This window comes from Corvus kubaryi, unplaced genomic scaffold (assembly GCF_017639235.1).
Source record: "Corvus kubaryi isolate FWS band 111438036 unplaced genomic scaffold, C.kubaryi_AGA036_p1.0 37396, whole genome shotgun sequence".
Taxonomy (NCBI): domain Eukaryota; kingdom Metazoa; phylum Chordata; class Aves; order Passeriformes; family Corvidae; genus Corvus; species Corvus kubaryi.
In genome coordinates, this window is record NW_024581135.1 from 30,701,593 (window position 1) to 30,722,241 (window position 20,649).

Below are 20,649 nucleotides of genomic sequence, written 5' to 3' on the forward strand. Positions count from 1 at the left end.
GTTTAGAAATGTCAGAAACAGTTTCTGAACATCGACATTATGCATGGATCACTTATACACCTATAAATGATGCACATGGTATTTTACACACTATTTAGAGACAGAGAGAGAGATGGAATGTTCCCCAACTTCTATTCAAGGAATATGGATGCCTCATGATATAGCAGAGAAGTAATGTGAGAACCTGAGTGCCCCCTCCAAGCTAGTCCCTTCTAAATACCCCGTTCTCTTCCCTTTGGAGCTCCCTGCACTTGTCCTGTGGGCACATCCAAGCTACATTCAGGTAAGAATAGCTCTGGATGTTCTATTCAGACATAAACAACTAAAACTTTGTAAAGTACACGAAGTGACCTTGCTTTGATCCCCCTCATTTTACTGCATGTATAAAAGCATTCTGGCAAACTCAGGATTTAAGTCTGAATAATGCTGTTGAACTGTACATATAAACAGTCAGACTTTAAAGTCTGAATAATCTCATTAAGCACATGCTGAATGCAGCATTGGTAAGTTGTCTCATTGCAACCTTACAGTGATTCATCTCATCCTGTCACGGTTTATTACTACAGGATACAGGAAAATGCAGCTTAGAAGGTTCCAAGATAGTAAGATTCCTCTTTAATAAAAATGTTTCCCAACAAAAACGGAAGTAGAGTAAAACATTTTTGAAAACGTAAGACAAAGGAATTCATGGGGAATTCCTTCATATTCAGAAGGGGCAAAAGAAGCCAAGAACACGAATTTTTTTGAAAACTAGGAAGTATTTCCTTGAAACACATGGTTGGTGGAAATTTTGCATAACTTGCCCTTCTAAGTATGTATTTCTTTCACTGCTCAGGTGCCCCCACTGAAACTGAGGGGATACTCTTTAGACTACAAGGCTAAGAGGCCACGAAGATGAGAACAATCTCAATGCTTAGATATTAATCAGAGCACAATCTGCCTGTGGCCCAGGAATCCCAACTGAGACAGCTCTGAGCAATCAGCAATTCTGCATTTGTCATCACAACTGTTTTTACTGCCATTTGATCAGTGCCACATAAGTCCTGACGAGATGATTCTTGGAGTGGATTTTCAATCACCAAACCAATTAATTTTACGGAGAGGACAGTAATAGAATCAAATGCATTAATCAGATGTCAATCTGGAGATACATCTTCTTTTTTGAAGTCTCCTTCTTTCTGAATTTTTCTTTAGCTCTCTTCATTGACAGACCTGAAGTGAATTTGGGAGAAGGAAGTTTAAACTCACCTCAGGATATTCGCAGCAGTGTTGAAAAGGTACCATACTGCTCATAACGGCTGTTCCCAGAACTGACATACAGGCCATTTTGTGATCTGACACCCTGGTCTTCTGCCAAATAACTGCCTGAAACAAATGGCACAGAGTCAAATTTTTGACATTATATTGGTTGAACTCATGTCATGTCTATGAACATGCATATGCAACTGCACACACACTGTATATGTAACATTCTGTACCTTGACCCTCTGAAAATCACAACTTTCAGTGTTAACAGACTCGATATGGTACCTTTTGACAAGTCTTCTCATACTGTATTACTTATTTACACACCCAGCAATTGGAGAACTAAGCAAAGCTTGTATTCATGAATGTTTTGTGGCTACTCTGGATTTCTGTACCTGAAGCAACTGTTAAAACCAAATCAATACAAATACTACTTCTCTTAGATATAAAGCAGGGCTTTGTGCTTTTCCTGAGCATATAAATTGAGGGTTTATGACATGTCTCTCACAGGCTGGTCAACATTTGAAGGTGGGCACGGCAATGCTTGTATTATTTGTACCAAAGAGGTTGTTTTGGTAGAGATCAGGCTATTAGCTGTCCATCCATCTCTCTCACCTGCATACTCTAGGTCTATGACAAGCCTGCCATTTAGAAAGAAAAACACTTTCTAAGGAACTATATTAGGAAAGCAGTTATTTGTCTAATGAAAATCTTGTACAAGTTAGAAGGATGAAGGAATATCTGCTGTATTAGCTACATGTCTTGAAATACTATTACAAAGATTTAATAAATACAGTAAGGCAATATGAACTGCAACTTGCAACAGAAGTTACTTGTCAAGTCCACTTATGCATACAGAAGGTATTAGCTACTTTGGGAAGTGAAATTTTGTCTATCACTAATGAGAAGTCCTATACCAAACAGTCACAAATTTAACTCTGAATCTGCTTTCATTGCCGTTGTATCAACAATAAAAATGTTATCCTTGGTTAGTTTTCTGCTTCTAGGCAACTGAGACTGCTACATTTAGGTCCACTTCATTTTTGCCACCGTTAGCTGTCTGGGTGTATTCAATGTGCAACCTTTAAACACAAAAGGAAAAATAATGCAGAATGTTGCATTTTAAATTGGATGTTACAGTGCTGTTAAAATTTATGTTTTTAGTAGGTACTAGGTGTCCAGTAAATTCAAAATGAGTTCACAGTATTCAAGCACAGGATGTTAAGTGAAAGGATGGTGAGAGAGCAAAAAATACACATGCATCCATCTCAAGAAATGCAATACATAGCCTTAAAATTCCACCTGTCCAGGGGGATATTTGCTGCCCTTCAGGGATGAATTCCACAGAAGAACACGGTGCTCCTGTAACATGATAATCCCTTCCTACAGGACAGGTGGAATTGTAAAGCTTTTGAGACTGTTGACCCTAAACTATTCCCCAAACCTTTTAATTTTCCAGTTCCATGTACAATCTGCAGCATTTGTGAAGTGGGGCTTTTTAGCCCTGCCTGAATGTAATTCATTCCCTATACAGCAGCCTGACAGCCCTTTGCACATGCTGGATCACAGCTCAGTTATCCTACAGTGAGGTGAACCCCTCAAACATAAAACACAATTTACATCAGGGAGAGCAGTGAACAGAAAAAGGGGAGAAGGAGAAACAAGCAAGCAGAGCCATGGGCTGGGTGCCCACAGATCCGGCAGGGAGTCCCCCCCGCCCCGTGCTCCAGAGCAGGCAGAGGCAAAGGACAGCCCAGGGCTGCCTCTCAGCCTCTCTCCTCTACACCTGCTCTAAGCCTCCTCAAAGACATCCTGGAGTGATGAAAGAATCTGTCCTCTTCTTTATAGCTCCTCTTATAAAACATATCCTGTACTGCTTCTATTTTAAAATTGATTACTTAAAATGGAAACAGAAAGTGCCAAGTGATTTTTTTTCTTTACTGGATGTATTTTAAATTAAATGCATGTGACCAAACTGAGAAAGACACTTGTTACATGACTAATATAAACATCATGCTGTTTATTTTAGGGTATCCTAGTGTGATGCTGCAGGTACAGATATAAATCTTAGCTGCTGATTATTGCAAGGTTATTACACAGCTTGACCTGCTTGAATGGCTGATACTCAGAACTGTGAAAAGATTGCTTGAGTAAGGTTGTTTTAAGAAAACTCTGGAAAATAAGAACTTATTAAATGCAAACTTGCTAAAAGTAGATACTGTAATAGGTTCAGCTTAGTTCTTTAAATAGTCATATATTCACCAGATATTTATACTCAGTACTACAGACAAATTTTAGGAAATAGTTACCACTGTAGGTTAAATTAAAGCCTACAAACTGAAGAGGCCATGCAACTCCTAAATTTCTACACCATATAAAGACAGCATAGTGTGCATTCATTTTTAGCCCTGGCTACACATTATGAAGCAACAACACAGGAAGATCTTGTAATTTACAAAAAATTATTCTTCTAGATTCACCAGATGCATCAACAGGCATTAAAAAACATCAGAGAAACAATGCCTGTTCCATTTCATTTATTTTGGAAAGTGTTGCCATGAGGTCCCTGCAACACCCTATTTTTTTAACCTTGCTTATACCCTTTAGTTTAGCTAAAAATATACCCCTCACACACCCCCCATATTTTTTTTTCTAGGTCATATAAAGCGGGTGTCTAGGATGAGCCAAGGAAGAATCTGACTCTAGTCAGTATGATGACGCTGCAGAAACAGCCTACTCAAAGATATATTATTACACATGGCCCATCTTAGGTTTTGCAAGAGCTAGCCAAATATATCCCACCTCTCTGTTTCATTGAAGGGGATTGCACGATGCAGATATTACAAAATGTCATAACGCATATAAAATCTATTGCACATACGCAGAAGATAATTATGTGTGTGCCTGTGTGTACCTATTTCCCCACCCCAGGCAGCCCTAGGACATGGGCAGGAGGATGACAATGTACATTCCAACCTAAGTGATTCTATGACTCCACGCACACATGGACTAGGCATCTGTTATTTCAAGATGAACACCTAAGGCACAGAAGGATTCCTTGAAAAATGTGCAAAGGGTGGAGAAAGAGTGTGCAACCTCTTCCCACCGAGGTCCCTGCTATACAGCACTAGAGAGAATTAAGAGCTGCTCAGTATTTGTTTCTTCAAAGACCCCAAGGAAGAACAGAGAAAAAAAATGCAGTTGCTCTGCATCCCTAACTATCCTTCATATTGTAGAGTTTCTACCAGCAGCTACAGTGATTTGCAATCCCAGATAAAAGGAAAATCTTAATTAGAGCTGGGACTGGATGCTGTTTCCAACTGTGGCTACTTCAGCACAATTATGATGCTATGAGTTAAACCAACTCATTCCATTTACCTTATTACTACATAATGGCAGTAACTTTAAGGAGACTTTTACTACCCAAACCACACCTATTTTCTTCATTTATTTCATGACAGTCATATTCTTCACCCTGTAATAAAGTTTGAGGGTGTAAAAGTCTAGTTGAGCAAGCAGCTGTACATGAGCTATAGGCTGGTAACCTGAGTTAGCTCTGTAAAAGAGAACTGCATTTCACAGTCTCTTTAATTTTGTGCTACATGCTTCAAACATCCTGTCACCCTGGCATCTGAGATCTCACTGCAGATAACTCTTTGGGCCAGTATGTTCCTTAGCTTCTTGACTTCAAACCTAATACCTTACTAAGCTTCAAATGAAAGCATTGCTTCCTACCTGGTAAGAGAGTACACAAACAGGAACAAAGCCAGGCAGAAACATCCCAAGTTTGATTGAGGCCAAGGGAAACAAAACCACATCATCCTGTACGGTGTCTATAAGCTCTTCGGCTTAATGATGCACAGACACCCAGCTCCAAGGGCTGGCACATTCTCTGCAGTGAAAGAAAACCTATCTGCTAAGATCAAAAATTGATCAATATAAAGTCTTCACCACCTTCTTTAGAATACCAGCCTTGAAAAGCACTGGTGTTTTTCAGCTCCGTGCCTTAACTGGTGTCCTGTTTTAAAACCAATATAAGTTACCTTACTAAAAAGGGAACCCTTACATAAACTACCCTTGAAAACAGAAATCACAACAGTTTTTCAATTTAGCTTATAGAAAAATTAAGCAACTAATCAACTATTTTCCAGGATATTTTATACTCACCCCATAGGAATCAGTTTGTACACCCCATTTTGTACACGATGCTGGGACAACTACCAGTGGAGATATGCAATAGAGAAACTCAAGGCACCATTTTTCCCCTCATCAGATGCAGTTACATACCTGTCTATCCCATGGGCATCGGATATTAGAGCCATCAAGGGGATTTGTTGAAAGACAGTCATGTTCCACAGCACTGTTCATTCTACAAATTCCAGTGTATACCTTACTCAGATTTCCCGTTCATGACACAGAGCACCCTCTCAATTAAAAGGGCTTCTTGAGCATGACACCGTGGAGAAATGCTTGGATTTGTGAGTTAGGAGGTTAGTTAGGAGAGGAGACGTATTACAAGGAGCCAAGGGTCTTTATCTGGTAATGTCTGTCTTCAAAGCCTTTCAAGAATTCCAAAGACTATTGAGAGTTGTACTTTTTTTGATTGCTTTAATCACACGTGTTCAGCCATGGGTGTTCAGAGAACCTGATCTCCTTTTATGACCAGGTGACCCATCCAGTGGATGGGGGGAAGGCTGGGGATGTAACCCAAACATCAGTAAAGCCCTGGACACTGTCTCCCACAGCACTCTCCTGGAGAAACTGGAAGCCCATGGCTTGGACAGGTGCACTCTTTTTGGATGCACTCTGTCTGGATGGCCAAGTCCAGAGAGTGGTGGTCAATGGGAGTTAAATCCAGTTGGCAGCTGGTCACTACTACTGCTCCCCAGGGCTCGGTATCAGGGCCTGTTTAATATCTTTTCCAATGATCTGGAAAAGGGGATCAAGGGGACCCTCAGTCAGTTTGCAGGCAACACCAAGTTGAGTGGGAGTGTTGATCTGCTGGAGGGCAGGAAGGCTCTGCAGAGGGATCTGGACAGGCTGAATTGATGGGCCAAGGCCAATGGTGTGAGGTTCAACAAGATGAAGTGCCAGGTCCTGAACTTGGATCACAACAACCCCCTGCAGCACTAGAGGCTGGGGGAAGAGTGGCTATTAAGGTGCCCACTGGAAAAGGACCTGGGGGTGCCGGCTGACTGCAGCTGAACATGAGCCAGTGTGTTCCCAGGTGGTCAAGAAAACCAATGGCATCCTGCCCTCTATAGTGTAGCCAGCAGGACCAGGGAAGTGATTGTATTTCTGTACTCAGCACTAGTGAACCCACACCCCAAGTCCTGCGTGTAGTTTTGGGCCCCGCACTACAAGTAAGACATGGAGGTGCTGGAGTGTGTCCAGGGAAGGGCAATGAAGCTAGAACACAAGTGTGATGAGGAGAGCCTGAGGGAGCTGGGGGTGTTTAGCCTGGACAAAAGGAGGCTCAGAGCTGATCTTATTGCTCACTACCTGACAGGAGGTCATAGCCAGGTAAGGGTCAGGCTCTTCTCCCAGGCAACCAGCAACAGGACGAGGCAAATGGCCTCAAGGTGCATCAGGAAGGTCCAGGTTAGGTGTAAGGAAAAATTTCTTCACTGAAAGAGTGGTCAAGCATTGGAAAAGGCCCCCCCCAGGGAAGTGATGGAGTCACCATCCCTGGAAGTGTTCAAACACTGAGCAGACATGGCACTTCACAATACGGTTTAGTGGGCATGGCGGTATTTGGTCAAAGGCTGGAATGATGCTCTTGGAGTCTTTTCCAACCTTAATTTTTCTCTGATTCTATGAAAAGGTTAATTACCCCGGAGGGTGACTGGGCACTGGAACAAGCTCCCCAGGCCTATGGTCACAGCACCAAGCACGACAGAGTCCCTGAAACAAGTGGACAACATTCTCAAGCACGTGGTGGGATTCCTGGAATATCCTGTACAGGGCCAGGAGTTGAACTCAATGATCCTTGTGGGTCCCTTCCAACTCAAGATAATTCTAAGATTCTATTAAATTCCACTTCCCTAGCAGGAGGAAAAAATAAATAAATAAAGCCTCATAATCAATTAAAGTACAGTCAAAAACCAGTTTCCAATCCAAAATTGTGATTCAGAAAATGTACATCACAGTGAATTCTATTTAAATAAAAGGAGGTTTAAAAGCCTTTTGTAAAACAGTAGTTAACAAATAATATATATAACAGTGACAAAGTACTTTGCTAAAGAAGAGGGAAAATTCCCATGCGGCTTTGGAAACATCCTTTTTTCCACTAACCTTTTTAAGCCTACAGTGTGAGTGCAAAAGCCTTGCAAAGGCACATCTCAGATTCTGCAACACACACCGCATATGTGAAACAGTAATTGTTTTGAGATTTTAGATATATACTGTGCTGTCATTTGAAAAAAGTGATGGATGAGAAACTGGAAACCTCAAGGAATTAGTAATAGGATATAAAGCATTTCACCTCTGGGTCACCAGTTCAAATTCAACCAGGTTGGTAGTGACCAAAAGTAGTTACCATCTGGCAGCTGTTCTCTGGCTGCTGTAAATTGAGTTGAGGGTCTCAGCGCATTTCCTAGTGGACAGGTGTCCTCAGCACAAAAAAACACCATAATTAACTCTCTGTTTGGCTTTCTCAGCAAAGCCACTGAACAACGAATGGAAGCAAACACTGAGCTGTATTCCAGGTTAGCATGGAAGCACTGCAGATTCTCAATCGTAATTCCTCTTTATATTTTAAGACACACAGATTAGTGAGGGATTTCATTCATCATCATTACATTAAACAGAATAACCTTTCCAAGTCAAGATAGAGTTTATGTGCTGCTATTTCTGCTCAATTCGGATTTCTTTTCAACATGCAGCTACAGCAGAGTTTGGAAGCACAATGAATGAATGAATGCAAAGTATAATGACATTATTAAAAATGGTAAATTTACCCTAACACACCCACTCTATCTCAAAAACCCCACACTTATTAGAGAGCGCAGGGACACAGGAAAAAACCCTGGATCTGGATTATTTAATACAAACTGTTGTTTAAGATTATGCAACTTTGGAAAATAGAGGAGACTTACTGTAAAGGAAACAAAGATGGCATCCTTTAAGTCAACACCACCAACGAAAGGGGATTTGGGGAAGAATACCACCCACAGTTATTATAAGACTTTTTAAATTGACCTTGCATCCAAAAGTTTTGACTCATGACTCTCTTGAGAAACAAACAAGAAACAGCTCTAGGCAGAACTGCGTGTGACCAAGCTTCAAAATGTAATGTGTGAAAAACACTGGAAAAAAAGTATTCACTTATGCTGCTCAAAGAGGAACTGGAAAATTTACTGAGCCTACTTATGGCCCATCAGTACTTTTGCACAAGACATGGGACCAGTTGTGCACGCTATGACCTGCTGATAGGCACCATCTAAACCATCTGTTGCTGAAGTTTTTTTGGCTCTACTAAATCTGATATTGCTAAAATAGGTATAGTTACTCGGTGTCCTTGCTCATTTTGGCATTTGTGGAATAAAGGCAACTGAAACAGAATTAAAGCATTCCATGTCATCAGTCTTACAAAACAGAAAGGCATTTCTTCAACATCAGTGGTTTGTAGAGACTGAGCCGAGGGCTACTGGTATTAAACAGAGAAGAGCATGAAAAATTCAGTTCCAAAAAAGAGCTGGAACTACTAAAAGCTGTGTTGTACCACCTTGGTTAAAACACAGCCAGAGCTCAGAGGTTGCTAGAACATGGCATTTGGGGCTGAAGGGTTTGAGGCAGTTTAAGCAGTAGCTGAGTTTGAAATGTTCTTAACACGCCTTCAGATAACATTAACTTTAAATAAACTTGCTAAATACTCATGTAAATTATTTCCATTTGGCTGTCTCATTATTCAATTTGCTTTCAAGGAACATGGTGATGAAAGAAGAAAAATACCTCTTTCTAACATAACCATACTGGCAAGAGGATCAACATTATCAGTATTCAAAGAATGTCTTGGCAGGATAAACCTTCATAAAAAGAAGGAGCACTAGCTAATCCAAGTTGTCAAAATAGCACTAGTACCTCAAGAGTTGATCTGCAAAGTGATTCATTATTTATTGCTAATGAAAACAAAACATTCTGAGCAGAAAGAGCAATTGAGTGTTTCCTATCTTGGAAGCCCACTGATGGAGAGCCCACAATAAATAAATATGAGGAGGAATAGAGAATATCTACTTTCTTACCCACTAAAAATCAACCAAAGGCTGGAAGAGGACTGTCTGATTTCCTTTCTGTGAAGAACCACACTTAATGGCAAATCAGTATTTTCCAAACTAACACAGATATAAAATGTAGCAAGGAGAAAAATTTCTGGAAATTTCATTCACAAGCTTAAGACATACACCTTTCGAAAAAATGCAATCAAACATGGTGGAAATTACACATGCAATGTATCATGCATCCTAAAACCATCTCTACTTCAACAGCTCAGTAAGAGGCCTGACTTGCCAAAGTAAGTTTCTGCTGGAATCAATTAGGCAACCATTTCCAGATGCTTAAGCTCAGACACTTTATGACAGTTTCAGCCTTACTACATTCTTCCTCAGTAAAGCCAAGGCTATGCTTTCACAGAATCACAGAATGGTTTGGGTTGAAAGGGACCTTGCAGACCATCTGGTTTCAACTGTCCAGCCACGGGCACCTTTCACAAGACCAGTTGCTCAAACCCCATCCAACTCACCATTCTCCTTTAACTTCATATAAAGTACAGGACTTTAAAAACTGGGGGAATTTGGTTTTTCTGGGGAAGGGTTGTTTTTGGTTCTGTTTTCCGGTGTGGCTTTTTTTAAAGCACTGGTTTTGCAATTTATTGAGAAAGCTTCCTTGAAATACACTTTCATTTACACTTTTTTCACTTTTTATCTTTTTTACTCTTTAAACCCATCTTTCCTTATCTCCTTCTGTAATAGTTCATCTCTGCTATCTTCTTGCTCTTTTAAGCCCCGGAACCTGATCGTACTCACAACACATATCTTCTTCCATTGCAACAGAAAGTACTGGCTCAGCCTCAAGAATTTGGGATTCTAAGAACTCCTCTGAATATTTGCATATATAACTTGTCCTTTAAATGAAGACATAATCTATGAGCTACATAAAAAATGAAGCTATTCTAAAAAGTTGATTCTTCCTCCTAGTACATTTCTAACAAAAATATAACAGACACCCACTAAAAAAAAATCACCAACAACCCTATTCAGCAGGGTATTACTAGAGCACAGATATGCTGTAGTGTCTGTATAGAAAAAACACCTTCCTGATCCAAATTAATAATTGTAATGACAACAATATTTAGCATATAAAGGAAAAAGAAATAAAGAATATTCATGTTCTGTGATAAGGTAAAACAAATGCACATTGACCTACTGCAAGTTGCTACACACTGGAAATTCAGAATTTCAAGTTTTTTAAAAGGTATGATACAACAGGTAACTTTTTATTTTGCATGGAATGCTAATGGCAGTAGAAAGGTAGGAATCTGATTTCAAATTTTTTAAAGTTCAGTTCAGTTTTTAATTTTCAGACTATTTTAAAGCATCTCCACATGCAGAGAGACAGACTACACTTTCTGTCTACTTAAGCCTTTAATTTTCCTGTCTCAGCAATAGCTACTGAGCGACCTCTTGTGATGAAATGTTTGAGCACTTTCTCACGTCTTTTCCTTTTTAAAAAAAAAAAAATTAAGTGAACAAAAGGTTGGCAGTGCAAAATGAAGAGTAAAAATAATCAGCACCACCTCTATCATTACAGTGAACGAAACTGCCTGGAGATAGCTTTTTTACCCATTCATATAACCCCTCAAACTGGGTATTGAAAAACATACCTCTGAAGCTAATAGGAGAGGTGCAAAAAACCCCCAGTGTGCAATGGCAACTATCATGCCACTCTTCACACCATTTTTGCAGGAAGTGTTGCGTAAAAGACATGTGATCACCTTCTTGTACCTTACTGCCATTGTACTAAATTAAGCAGAGAAAAAAATGCCCTGATATACTCAATAGTCTGATCAAGCAGATTAAATCAAAATACCAGAAAGAAAATAGCATTTGCAACTTGTCAGAGAGGGCAAAAACAAGCAACCAATAATGCAAAATTAGTCTTATTAACTAACATTTAAAGACCAGTATTGTGAACCACTGCTAGATCTGTCGAGGAGGTCAGTACAATCTTAGAAGCAGACAGTCCCCTAGTTGTCTGGTTTCAAACTCTCGGTGATCTCAATGAAATAAGACTGCAAGTAGCTCCACTTTCCTGGCAGCCAGCTTTAGTTTTTCACAGTATCTACACAGTGATATTTAAAAATACATACATAAATACAATCAAAGCATGATAAGCAAGTGCAGAAAAGGAAGGGAAATCTCTTATCGTTTCAGAAAAGCACACAGTGCCATTTACTTCTCCCACTGAAAAGGAACTGAAGTGTGAATGTTTGATTGATGGGGTAACTGATCAAGTCTCAATGAACACGACAAATACCAACAAACAGCGTTATTCTAGAACAAAAACAGAATTGCTGAGGGATCTGGCCACGAGATGTCACTCTCTACTTTGCGGCAACCTGGAAGTTCATTAGCACAACTTCCCCCTCGGAGGTGTAAAAAGCCAGGGTATAGCCAATAAAATTTGCCATGTTAAATTTGGGTCAGGTTAAGGCAAACTGCTCAACATGTCATTTCAGTAGGTGTGCTGTAGAAATACTATTCAGCATGCAGTGAAGTCAAAGTAACCTCTGCATTCATCCTCCTAGGTCTAAACCAAGAGCAACTAGCTCAACTAAAGCTTGTTGTTAGAACATACGTTACTGTTCTTACACCAATGACTCAAATTGTTTTGAATTTTCCAGCCTTCTAAAATATAATCATTGTTATGTACTAAGCTCTTATGACTCGGAATACAGCAAGCTGCCTCTATGAACTATAGCTTCTATCCAGGTAGACAGCCTAAAAAGTAAGTTTTGCAAGTTTTTTTCAGGTGGCTTTGGTTAACACTTTATCAGGCCCCGTGGTCTAGTAAGGTCTCACTTCTTTGTTTGCAAAATACCACCATCTTTACTAACCCCTAGCATGTAAAATAATTTTTATATTTCATATATCTAACCAGGCATCTGCTGCAAGAGACCAAAAATACCTGAGCCTGAGTTTTAGGAGTTTAACATCAAAATCTGTAGCCATTATAAATGTACACCTATGAAAGGAAAAAGTAAGTGGAAGTCCAAAACAAAGCTATGATGAAAGAAAAATTTCAGGAATGAAAGATTTTATATAAGCACTACATGAACTGCAGAGATTCTCATCAGAAACTGATCCCTAAGATAGCTGACAGAAAAAAACCTCATTATTACCTTATTATGTGTTAATGTTATCCTCAGGTCCGGTTTTATGATACCATATGCTGTCAGTAGATCTTGGACTTTTTTCAGTTCTTCCTTACATTTTCTATTTGTTGAGTAAAACTGCTTTCTTACAGGAAGATTCTTAAACAAATTTAGGACTGTTACTGTAGTACCTGCAAGCAGGTGATAAAAATAAGTAGAAATTACAATGAAAGCAAATCACTGACTGGATATTGAGGAAACTATTTTTACTTAAATAGACATGTTTGTATGCTGCTGCAATAGATTAGGTTATTAGCATGAGAAGAAATATACCAAATTAGCAGTCATCCCCCCCAAAAAAGGTATGTCAAGAGCTTTGACTCCTCTTCTCTATTTACAGTTATGGTTGCAGCATTAAGCTTACTTTTATACACCCTAACAATAGCGAGAATCAGCACTAAATAAAGCTGAAGACTCTTTAAGTGCATAAGTTAGCCTTCATTAGTAAAATGATAATTAACAGACTAGAATCTAATCACACATATCTGGAGGCAAAGGAACACTGTGCTTCATTAAGGGCTTTAGGCTAGTACCTGGAGTGCCAGATACCTCTGCTCAAGGTATAGCACACGGTAGGAGGAGGAATATTCATCTACCAGCCCAACCACATAAATTCCTAGCCCATAAGGATATTGCAAAGCATTAAATATATGTCAGAGCATTCAACAATTTCAAGAAAAGACAAGGCATTGCAACCTGCAGGCTTTCTGGCTGTAGAAAACACTACAGGCTAAATCTTAAAAAGATTCCTTAGTTAAAAGTAGGTACAGACCCTTCCAGCAGGTTAGAAAGAATTGTGACTTTGCATGGTCCTACAGCCACACTGCTTCCAGCAACTCCTATGTATGGCAGCAGGGCAACTCCTCCTTCTTTAAGCAAGGATTTTGCTACATACTGAAACATTACTTTGGTCCTGAACAAGTATTTCATATATTTATACAGACTCGGAGTATTTAATTTTTATAAGTTCTATTTCCACTGTCAGCTTGGAGAAGTGAGTCAGAGAATGAGAAACTAGTTTATAACTACAATCTAAACAACTTTCAAGATGTATCATTTCTTCTGCTATGACGACACATTCTCAGCTGACAGACATAAGGCAAGAAATGTCTACAGCTGCAAAGATTTCATACTCAGCCTTCAAGTACCCAACAGGTATTTCAACATCAGATAGAGCCTCCGAGAAACACAAAGTACTTCTGTCACAGTGCAACACCAGAACAGTGATATCCCTACCTTGCCCAAGATGGGAAGGCTTTTTAGAAGTTACATGTCCGTTGCTATTCAAAGCATACTGAATGCTGAAATCATCAGCAGCTGTCTTTGTTGTGACCAAAACCTGAAGAGAATGATTTTAAGAAAACTACATTAATCAGGGACAGACAAAGTTCACAATGAGCTTAGATAAGCTTTGCTACCACACTCACCACTCTGTTACTTTAATCACCGTAATTACAGTTAATTAGTTTATAAAATTTTTCTTCTACAGGTATTTCTTACAGGCACAGAAACATTCTGCATTATTCTGCATGTTTCCATCCATTTAACTAAAAGCATTTCTAATACACTAATACACAAACCATAGCAATTCCTACTACCTACAACACACACTGCTCTAGCTTCTATTCTAGCAAGGATGAAATAAACTTAATCGACAGTTTTGCATTCTTACCCTCTGTGAGTCAAACACACTATAAAAACTTAAATTCATGTGAGATTCCACAAACTTAAAGACTATTCTCAAACAAACAATCTATTATCGTTCCACACCTAAACATATCTAGCAATCAGTCACAGCATGTTTTGTAAGCTATTACGGTAATAACCAGATTGCTTTAGCAAGAGCAGTCATAAACCAGAGTTCAGGAGCCAACATTGTGGACAACAAAACCAGTGCCCTTTAACCATCTGAAAGACAAAGTTTGACACACATACAGAGTTTCAGGATATTTTGGTTTATTTTAGTGTCTCATATGAATCATTCAGCATTCAGTCATGCCCCTGGAGAGAAAAACAATAATTGATTAACTGGAAATTACAGTATTGCAGACCTACTTAAGGGCCAATACAGTTTCAAACTGAAACTTCAGGGGGCAGTTTGGGTAGGTAGAACACAATTAATGCCAGGAGTGTTAATTAACATAATTACTGATACAAGGAGTAATACCTATTAAAGCACTGCATACACTCAGACCACCTCCCATCTCTTATGAAATGTACCATAGAGTTGATTAGAAGCTCGGAACAGAGGGCATTCTGCTCTGAGAGCTCATTAGAAGGAACCAATGATTGAGGTCTGTCATCATCTTTCAAAACACCAAGACTTTTGAAAGCATCTTTGGAAATCCCCATCCAAATACACAACCCACTCCTGCTTAGTGCAATGTGAATGTAGCCCAAGGTATCAAGGAGTCCAGCTGTAACATCATCTCTCCTGATCTCAACAGCTGATGGTTCTAACCAGACACAGGTATCGGTACCTTCCTGCACGATCTAATCCTCGGCAGACTCGAATCCAAAACTTGACCTTGGTGTAGCATGAATACAGAAAGGCAAAGCACAACAGATCTGGCAGATGCTGTGCCTTTAGCAGCCTGAACACTTTTCAGATGGTTTTGAACAAACTTATTTACTTTTAGCCAACAAGTTAAGTCGCAAATATCAGTACACTGCCAATCCTCCTAACACAAACATACGGCTCAGACTCAGATAGGTCAGGTAGCAGGTTCCTGTTTAGTCATAGGGACAAAGTTTGTGCAACTGCAGTCACATTCATGTCAAAGAGCAATAAGGAGCCCAGCAAGATCCCATGACTGCTGATCACCTAGATAATGAGGCAGAAATCATTACTGGAATGGTGGCTATGTGAGCCATCAGTTCCCTGAAATTATTTCTCCTGGCCATCATCTGCTGCTCCTTGTCTTCATTTACCCTAATTCATGTAGCCAACTCAGCCATACTCTTTGACATGATACTCCTTGATACAAAAGGAAAGAGAATACAACACAATCCGTCTGTTACATGTTCTGATAGAGGAAAATAAAGAGAGCACTGCTGTGACCTGTGTGACAGAAAGGCAGGACTGACACTAACAAGAAAGTCATTATGACATGGCTTCTGGGGCTGGGGAGAAAGGCAGCGTACACAAGCATATCCCTGGAAGGCTGCTGGAACATTTAAACTCTTTGCACAGAATAGAACTTTCATGAACACATACAGACAACAAAAATCATAACACAAAGGCTACATATTTATAGCAAATGCTCACCTCTGACACACTGCAAATCGATCCCAAAGCTTCCCCACGGAAACCGTACGTTGTCAGCCTTTCGAGGTCCTCAGAAGAGCTGATTTTTGAGGTGTAGTGTTTAATTGCCATAACTGGAACATCATCAACCTTGATTCCACTGCCATTGTCTCTTACTTCTATTTTGCTAAACCCGTAGTTCTCCTAAAAGAGAACCAACCAAATTAATTAAGACACAAGTTTGAAGCAGCTAAGGTTACAGCTTCTAACCATCCATACAGAAATGGAAGTTTTGCTTGTTTGGAGGAACTGAGCAACCATTAAATGTCTCTGTTTAAGGAAAAAAAAAAAAAAAGAAAAATACATCATGTTAGGATAACAGTGATGGTTTCTCCAATTAAATATCATAATTCATATCCTGTGATTTGGAAACAGCAAAACCTAAGCTCAAAAAGAGACCTATAACATCACCTATGGCCATTTTGTCAATCAAGACAAACACCAGCCAAAGCTTCCGACTACAGTTCACCACTGCCACAACTTCTATCTGAGAACCATTCCATCTTCAGGTTCATTCCTGTCTGTCTGCAAAAAAGTAATTGTTATCTTTGTTCAGGCAAATTGGGTAAACTATGCCCTCTTATCCCATCTGAAAAAGATTAAAACAATGAAAATGCTGCAGTTTCAGGCAAAACCCATCAAGCTGCAAAATGGAATTTCAAAGTTTCTCTTCTCTGCTATGCTTTTGACCTAATCCAGAATTAATGTGGTCATTGACCTCTATTACATGGTCAGAGTTATTTTGATTTCCCATTAAAAAATACCAGAAAAAAATCCACTGTTTTACGGTATTACTGTCGAGAGTTGTGCACAGTGTAGGTTTTCTCTTCTCCCCTAGTATCCACAGAATAATCAGCAAATCTCTTTTAATCACTGAAACTTGTGTAAAGCCAGGTTTGTTTGATTGGAACTACAGTGTTTTGGATTGGGCTGGACTGACAAAGAATGTAAGAGTACTGTAAATGACTCATGCACTGAAAATGGTTGAAAATGCTCTTTTTAATTGATTTGGGACTTCTCACTATGAAAACAGCTGGTTACTGTGCTGTAAAACCCACGCTGGTTAGAGGGCTCTCTCCTCTGCAAGGTTTCTTCCAACTATTCTGGAAAGCTCCAAAACCTTTCTGTTCACTTCTCACAGTTACTGATAAGCTCCCAGGATCTAATTCCAAAACTCTTGTCCCCACAGCTGTGCACACAATACTCACTTTGGAGTTACCCATGAAGCAAGGTACTCTGCAATCTAAATATTGAAAAGACAGATGTTGACAGACCATAGCAAAGAGAGTATCTTCAGCTCACTTAAGGCAATAACAAACACATTCCTTGGCATCTGCAGGAAACCATTCTCAGATGGAAAAACTCTAGAGTCATTCAGAAAATACAGCAGACATGGACAAAGAAACAAGCAGAAATTGAACTGCTCTCCTAATTAAGAGCATTTGTCTAATGCTTAATTCAAGAATATCCTACACATGCACTGTTATTTGCAGAAAAGGAAATTGGATACAATTCTGAATACATACATTTATACGGGATATAACAACACTTCCTTCTTACTAAGCAGGAGATACTGCTGCTATACAGCTGCTGACAAAACACTGCAAGAGCAGAAATATGACAGCAAGAGAAGCAGCTTAGTTACCCATTTTACCCAATTTTGGGGAAAAAAAGCTCAAATTCTTTATTAAAAGTAGTATTTTCTACTGTCAGAAACTATCCTTGAGTGACGTGTCAACTTTTTTTAACAGCTTATAAAATAAAGAGTTAGAAGTAGCCAGAGTTCACCATGCTAATTAGAGACAGGGTGGTGATTTGTATTATAAAAATGTCTTCTGTTTTGAATGGCCATCAACCTTCGCCATTGTCTCCATTTTCACCTTTCTGAAAATACTTTGTAATGAACACTAAATATGTCTGCCTAGCAGCAAATCCAAGTCAAACATCTTTTAAAACAGGCTATTAGTCAGAAAATGTAAATTTTATGTAGGAAAAGGAGGATTAAGGAAGCTGAGATTTTTTCCCCCATGATACACTCAGAAGCACAAATATGCTTTACTGTTTCAGAGCAGAGCCTCAAAAACACAAATGGAAACTAATTTTGTACCATTTTCAGTTGAGGTAAAAATATATACATATAAACATATAATAATCATCACCATGTCCCAAACCACAATAGCCTAAAAAACCACATTTGCAGGGGAACAATTTTTCATGCTTCTTATTTTATATCCAATTATTTTTGAGAGAAAAACTTACCAGTTTAATATCAATGCCTGTAGCACTGGCATCCAAGGAATTTTCTATCAGCTCCTTCACCACGCTGACAACTGAAGTAATCACCTGAGAACTCGAAAGGAGCCGAATTGTCTCTCCAGGCAGCTGTTTCATGATGGAATAAGATTTAAAGAAGCTGCATAGAAAAATAACAGAAAAAGAATGTAAAAAGGAACACTAAAATTACACATTTCTAAGGAACTGTTTCACAGGAACTTTTAAATGCAGAAAACCCCAACATTATGGCTGGAAAGTGAAATCTTCAAGTTACAGTAGGACCCAGCTTCCTCTGCAGTCAATAGGTGTTGGGAGAGAAATGGGGAGGCAACACCGTGGTGCTGAGGAAAAGCCATACTCAGTGGCAATGTGATCTACCGGCAAAAATGAAAACCAAACAAAACCCAAAACATTTCCCCATTACTATCTTGCCTCTCTGATCTGATGTACTGTGTGTCCTCAGGCAGGTCATTTTATGTCACTCCATCTCTCACTTAAAAATGAAGATGCCTTATAAAGCAGTGGAGATTTCTTCCTTTAATCATTGGAAACACGAAGAGTTATAAAATTCTTGCTGTATTTTACAGACACTCTACCATGAAGAGATTGTATGTGGATCTGTGAATTTTAGCATGCATTTCTGTTTAACTACCTACACTGAATAAATAGCCAAGCCCCAGGAAAGCTATTTTGCTGATCCTTGTAGCCTGCCAAAAAAGAACTCAACCACAGTTTTATATGCATATGAGAGAGGCGGGGAAAAGCAGTGCTAGGCAGCACTTTGCACCTCAAGAATGGTTCGAACAGGCTTCTTCTCTTCTCTGGGTTATGTTACATAATGTTACTTACACTGAAAGGCAAACAATCCTGACAGTCCTGGCTTCCCCATTGATTCATTCCAAGGTATCTGCTGAAGAACACAGACTTCACACTCAGCACCTGTGCCAAGGATATGAGCACACGTGGAGGAATGGAACAAACCCAGATTTCCTCCTGACACAGTCAGGACCTAGTGAGGGATTGCAGCCAATACCCCTAACCATCACTACCCTGCAGGGCATAGGCAGCTGATGCAATTACAGGACATTTCTCTGTCTCAACATCCTTCTAAAGACAGCTACTCTTTAAACATAAAAGACAAAGTAAAAATGTGGTTACTTGGGTTGAGGGGGAGGAAGTACAGTGTTATGAAGTACAAGCAGCACTGAAACTTTTCTAGGAACAGCTACAATGGGGTTTTCTCTTGTTGTTACTCACATTGCAAAGGGAGTTTGCCTTTCAGATGTGATAAAGGGATCTGACAAATTGTTTTTCCACCAACTGGAAAACAAGAGGAGCAGGAGAAAAGGTGCACTGCTGAAGATGGACCAATATTAATATCGTGTACACGTGTTCAGAGAGGCAGGTTTTGAGGCATTCACACATTGTACAGGACTCCTGTGTCAAGTGCTTCATGAGTTACTCATGGGAGTAAATCAGATGGAAGCTGGATGTCTCCATCAAAAGACACTAAGATATGGGAGGATCTTAAAACAGAAATGTTGCAGATCTCAAAGACATATTTTTTATGAGGTGTGACTGATGCAGGCAGTTTGGGAGAGGAACCATCTCCTGGTGTGCCCTCCCCTGCCCTGGACCCAAACTGAGGGACGCGACACTGGCCATGTCTCAGGAACACCTGTTGGGAGGTAGAGAGGGACCTCTGGGACTTCCTACCTACGGAAATGCATCCAACCCCTGAGGACTGTTTGCTAAAATGTTGGGGTCTCCCCCCACTAAAATACACACATTTCAGCTCAAGCCTCCTTACTACTGTAACTCTTCAGGGACCAGACGCGTTACAGCTGTGTTCTGTGGGAAAGCACAGTATTTTCTGCGTGTGAGCCCCATCACTGATGTAATTCCTGTATCCCTCTACAGCAAGTCCGACATGCCAACAACTGCGGTTCTACACATCCTCAGCTAAACCGGGAGTAAAATCTCCCTAAACTTCACGGCTCCGGCACCACAGACGTCTGGAGCCACACCAAGAACCTCCCCCCCTCCGACCACCGCCTTTCTCAGGGACCCTCCCCACCACGCACTGAGGCAATTCTTCGGTTTATGAGACGAAAAAGCGGGCGAAAAGCTGCAGATAAGCCCTGCGGGCCCTCGAGTTTACCCCAAACCGCACGAGTCGTCCGCAGTTCCCGGTTCTCGCTGCGAGAGGCGGGGCACCGCTCCCGCTCGGCGACGCGCCCGCTACTCCCCAGGGCCTGCCCGGCCTCTGCCTACGGCCGCCCCGGCTCGGCCGCCCCGGCTCGGCCGCCCGCGGGAAGCGGCGCCCCGGCCCCGGCGCGGCCTCAGCGAGGCGGCGGCGCTTCCCCCCTCCTGCTGCCCCCGCGGCTGCGCT

General features: G+C 40.3%; 1 protein-coding gene across 6 annotated transcripts in view; it reads right to left on the reverse strand.

Moving 5' to 3' along the window:
• PMS1 (PMS1 homolog 1, mismatch repair system component) overlaps positions 1–20,566 on the reverse strand; it is a 42,250-nt gene extending 21,684 nt beyond the window's left edge. Inside the window, exons 1-7 of one of the 6 annotated variants that reach the window (XM_042040961.1) lie at positions 20,419–20,566; positions 19,107–19,164; positions 18,243–18,396; positions 15,945–16,127; positions 13,913–14,015; positions 12,644–12,807; positions 1,249–1,365 (exon numbers count right to left, since the gene is read on the reverse strand). In XM_042040961.1, the coding sequence (XP_041896895.1) occupies positions 1,249–1,365; positions 12,644–12,807; positions 13,913–14,015; positions 15,945–16,127; positions 18,243–18,374 (699 nt within the window). In that variant the 5' untranslated portion in view covers positions 18,375–18,396; positions 19,107–19,164; positions 20,419–20,566. Of the gene's footprint in view, positions 1–1,248; positions 1,366–12,643; positions 12,808–13,912; positions 14,016–15,944; positions 16,128–18,242; positions 18,397–19,106; positions 19,197–20,341 lie in introns of all 6 variants that reach the window. The other 5 variants (XM_042040959.1, XM_042040960.1, XM_042040962.1 and 2 more) reach the window with 5 other exon arrangements.
• Between the last annotated feature and the right edge of the window lie 83 nt (positions 20,567–20,649).